At 45.2% G+C, this 5,135-nt stretch overlaps 1 protein-coding gene across 1 annotated transcript; it reads left to right on the top strand.

The window, feature by feature from the left end:
* The first annotated feature begins 310 nt into the window (after positions 1-310).
* On the top strand, positions 311-3,528 carry LOC131155545 (receptor-like protein kinase FERONIA). Its single transcript, XM_058108770.1, has one exon. The coding sequence runs from the start codon at positions 660-662 to the stop codon at positions 3,357-3,359; it is 2,700 nt and encodes an 899-aa protein (XP_057964753.1). The 5' UTR covers positions 311-659; the 3' UTR covers positions 3,360-3,528.
* Positions 3,529-5,135: the final 1,607 nt, after the last annotated feature.

Raw genomic sequence — 5,135 nt, 5'->3', positions numbered from 1 at the left:
ATGAATTAAAAAAATATGAATAATGAATGAACTTATTAAATATTTTACATTTATCTTTGTATGTAAATATTGTAGGACTCATTTAAATTTAGATTTATATATCAATATTTTATGCATTTATTATGCATATTTAATATTTTTAGAGGGGTGTGTTTTTTTTAATTTTACATTTTTTAAAAAATGTATTCATTAAAGGGATGTACTATTTTGTTACATTTTATGTTCTTTTTACTTAGAAATTAATAAATATAATGCAGTTTTTTTATAAAAAAAAAATGTCATTTTATATGAAAATTTAAAAACATTTAAAATAAAAAAATTATATTTTTTTAAATAGATGACCCGTTACTCGCCCGTTTATTAAACAGGAGAGTTAGAATTATCATGTGTGTGATCCGTTTAACATCGATCCGTTTATAATCCGATCCATTTATGACCCGATTCATTGGTGATCCACCCAAACCCAACCCGTTCGCCCGTTTTGGTAGGCCTAGACTGCGTGTAAGGCCTTAGTGGTAAGTGATGCTTCCTTGACAAGCCAACAACCATTAACAAAATAACTTTCCAATTGTTGGGCCCCACAAGGAGGGAAACCCAACAAGTTCTGCTACTCGCTAGTAATTTTCCCAAAACAACCAATTAACACCCACGCTAGTCCAATGCTCACCTACGAGTTATACCTCACCTGCTTCCTCCGCCTCCTAATCTCCGTCGCGGCCCCCGGCGACCACCCATACACTCCAACAGATTATATCCTCCTCAGCTGCGGCGACTACTCAAATGCAACCTCTCCCGACGGCCGCATTTGGGACGGCGACGCCCTCTCCAAATTCTCTCCCCCCAACATCCGCAACTCTTCTTTCCAGTCAACAGCCTTTCACCAAGACCCCTCTGTTCCCCAAATCCCTTACTTAACAGCCCGCATCTTCCACTCCCCAGCCAGCTACGCCGTCCCAGTCTCCCCGGGCCCAAAATTCCTGCGCCTCCACTTCTACCCAGCTACATATTCCAGCATCGAAATTTCCCAATTCTTCTTCTCCGTCACCGTCAACGGCTACACTCTTTTGAGCAACTTCAGCGCCTATCTCAGCGTCGCCGCTTCAAACCCTCATGTGTCTTTCATAATCAAAGAGTACTGCATCAACACCAGGGACTACCAGGAACTCTACATAACCTTCTCGCCGTCTCCGAGCTCCCACGCCTTCGTGAACGGCATTGAAATCGTGTCCGTGCCGACAAATCTCTATAGCCGCGGCGAGGATTACCCTCCCACCTTCGTTACCCAGATGTACTCTAACTTCTTCGTGGACAATTTCACGGTCCTCGAAACGCTTTACCGGTTAAATGTCGGCGGAAACCTCGTCCCCGGCGGTGAAGATACTGGCATGTTTCGGACATGGCAACCGGACGATCCTTATATACAGGCTCCGGGGTTAACGCCCCACAGGGACGTTCAGATTCGGTACACAACAGAGACCCCTGTGTATACTGCGCCAGTGATAGTTTACAGAACCTCACGGACCATGGGAGAATTAGGTCCTTTGAATCTGAATTATAACTTAACATGGATCTTTTCTGTCGATTCTGGATTTAATTATCTTTTTAGGCTCCATTTCTGCGAGTTTCAACTAGAGATTACACTCCCGAATCAGAGGGTTTTCAGCATATTCATTGGGAATCAGACGGCAGAGAACGGAGCAGATGTTATAGTATGGAGTAAAGGAACAGGAATACCGATTTACAGAGACTATATTTTTTACGTAGTGGGTAATGGAAACCGCGGGAAGACGGATTTGTGGCTTGCGCTGCACCCCAACACAGAAACGAGACCCAAACCCCAGTTCAGTAATGCCATCTTGAACGGCCTGGAAATCTTCAAACTGAATGGATCTGATGGTAGTCTCGCTACGCCCAATCCAGAGCCGCCCATGGCTGCTTCGCCGTCCGAATCACCAGTAAGCAAGAACAAAGTGTCGCCGCCGTGGGCCGCCGTCGCCGGAGCTGCGCTCGGCAGCGTAATCGTAATCGTACTCATTGTTTTACTCTGTTTCTTTCGGCGACGGAGGACCAAAGACCACCATACAAGTCTTGTGAAGTCATCGTGGGTCCCATTTTCGTACACGTCGAAGTCCATCGCCACCCCCACCACAACCACAACGGCGAACTCAATCGCAACCACGAAATCTCCAGCACTCCCGTCCGATCTCTGCCGTCGGTTCCTGCTCGCTGAGATCAAATCTGCCACACGCGACTTCCACGGCGCGTTTGTTATTGGCGTTGGAGGGTTTGGCAGAGTGTACAAGGGGCACATCGACGGCGGGACTACTACGGTGGCGATCAAGCGGTCTGACCCGCTTTCGAAACAGGGTGCCCGCGAGTTCCAAACCGAGATCCAGATGCTCTCCCAGCTTCGTCACGTCCATCTGGTCCCTCTGATCGGGTACTGCGACGACGGTGACGAGATGATCCTGGTGTACGAATACATGGCCCGCGGGACCCTCCGCGATCATCTCTACAAAACCAAGAACCCCCTTCTCCCCTGGAAGAAGCGGCTCGAGATCTGCGGCGGAGCAGCGCGTGGCTTGCAGTACCTCCATGCGGGCGCGAAGCACCCGATCATCCACCGCGACGTCAAGTCCTCCAACATACTGCTGGACGACAGGTGGGTGGCCAAGGTTTCGGATTTCGGGTTGTCCAAAACCGGGCCGACGGGCATTTCTCAGAACCACGTCAGCACCGCTGTGAGGGGTAGTATCGGCTACGTGGACCCGGAGTACTACCGCCGGCGACAGCTCACCGACAAGTCTGACGTGTACTCGTTCGGCGTCGTGTTGTGGGAGGTTTTATGTGGAAGACCGGCTCTGATGCCGGACCTCCCGAAGGAGCAGAGAAGCTTGGCGGAGTGGGCCCGGCTTTGTTACAGGAGTGGGACCCTGTATCATATGGTTGATCCTAATCTGAGGGCCGACATTGCTCCGGAGTGCTTGAAGAAGTTTGCGGATATTGCAGAGGGATGCGTTCATGATCATGGGATCGAACGGCCTACAATGTGCGACGTCGTGTGGGGCCTGGAATTTGCATTGCAGCTGCAGCACACCTCAGAGAAGAACATGAAGGGTGGAAATGAGATGAGGAGGAATACAGATGGGGCGCCGGGGAGCCCAGTCCACCCTGGCGGTGGTCGTGAAGGGACGACGGACGACGAGGAGAATGATGACGTGTTCACAGGATCGGTTGCACAAGTGTCAGATACAACAGTAAGCAGCGAAGGGAGGAGCACCAGTGGGAGCAGTTACAATCCGGATAGAATGAAGTCGGAGGCTGTTTTCTCGGAGATAAAGGATCCAAAGGCACGTTGACAACTGAGAGAACACTGCATACGTAAATGAAATGGGATTGTTCTTTACATTTTTTATAAAAAAAAAAATACAATAATGTATAAAATATTATATGGTTGAGGGCACGATATGTTCATAAGTATGTACCAAAAAGAAGTAATTCAATATATGCGAGCTTATGTTATGCAGATATCGGTTGATGGTTAATTTCATGTTAACTAACGTTTATCTATTATTATTATTATTATTATTTTGCTATTCCAAAAAACTTACACTTCTCAACTAAAGCTCCCATCAACACATACAATTTTTTAAGATCAAATTTTAAATTTTTTTAAAAAATACATAAAAGAATTTACTTTCTAGAATTTTGCCATATAAAAAACAAATATATCTATATATATAATAAATAATAAATAAATAAACAAATATATGCTTTTACGCATTGATAACTCCTAATTTTTAAAATAGCAATTATAACTAAACAAATTTTAATCATTAAAATATTTGATCATACAGGAGAAAATACATATAACAAAATTTTGATTTTGTTCTTATTTTCTTTCTGTATTTTATGTAAATAAAATTTTAAAAATATTAAATACTCTTCCACCCCCATCTAGGGGAGAGCAAACGGTCGGTTTGATCAAATTCGGGTAATTAACCGAATTAATCGAAAAATTCCGTTAAATAAAAGCATTAACCGAATCGACCGAATTGGTCGCGGAAATCGAACCGGACCTGACTGAATTACCCGAACGGGTAATTCGGTTAATCATTTTAACCGATTTTATTTAAAATTGATTATTATACAAAAGTGGAAGAAGAAGAAGAAGAAGAAGAAGAAGAAGAAGAAGAAGAAGAGGAGGAGGAGGAGGAGGAGGAGGAACCGAGGACTCGAGGAGGAGGAGAAGAGGAAGACTTACTGAGTTACTAGGGTCCGGCTATTCGGGTTTGCACGGCAAGCTGGTGGCTGAGAGTTTGAGACGCTGAGGACCAAGACGAGAGGCTGGACTCTGGAGAGCCGAGCTGCCGAAGACTCGAAGATGACGAAGAGGCCAGAGGGGATTTTCCGACTCCGACTCTCCGAGAGGTGGTCCGATGAGTCGATGACTCCGATGGAGAGGTAGGAGAGCTGCCGCCTGTGGGCGTGCGCCATGCGGGGCAGATCGGCACTCGGCAGAGCGTAAAGAAACTGAGGAAGTGAGAAACCATAAGTCCCTACTCCCTAACTCTAATCCCCAATCTGTGAGTCTGTGGACACTGGATCGTGAGTGTGCTTGTGTGAAGTGTGAAGTGAACGAAGGCACGAAGCCTTTTTTTCCCTCCAGGCCCAGGCCCCAAGCCCCAAGCGGCCAAGCTCGAGTTGCCCAAGCCCGACGGCCCCGATTGCCCTATTATAAATTATATTTAAAATATAAAGTATTAGTAATTCGGTTAATTGGTTAACTGATATTTTTTTAACCATTAACCGAACCAAAACTGATTAACCGAAAATTTGTAGATTTTTAACCGAACCGACCGAATCGGATTTTTTACCAGAACCGAACCGACCAATTTTGGCTGGTTAATCCGGTTAATTTGGTTTTCACCGAATTATACTCACCCCTACCCCCATCCCTCAATCCTACATAGGGGTTGCACAGAAAACAAGTTGAGGCAAATTTTATCCTCCTTAAACTTGTCCCTTAATTTTTTAATCCAACTCAAACACAAGCCGAGTTCAAACCAAACTTTAATATATTTGCTCAAACTTATTTATTATGCAAATAAACAAACTCATGAGCACTTACTAGA

Source organism: Malania oleifera, chromosome 1 (genome assembly GCF_029873635.1).
Source record: "Malania oleifera isolate guangnan ecotype guangnan chromosome 1, ASM2987363v1, whole genome shotgun sequence".
Lineage (NCBI taxonomy): Eukaryota > Viridiplantae > Streptophyta > Magnoliopsida > Santalales > Ximeniaceae > Malania > Malania oleifera.
This window is presented reverse-complemented; position numbering and strand designations above follow the sequence as displayed.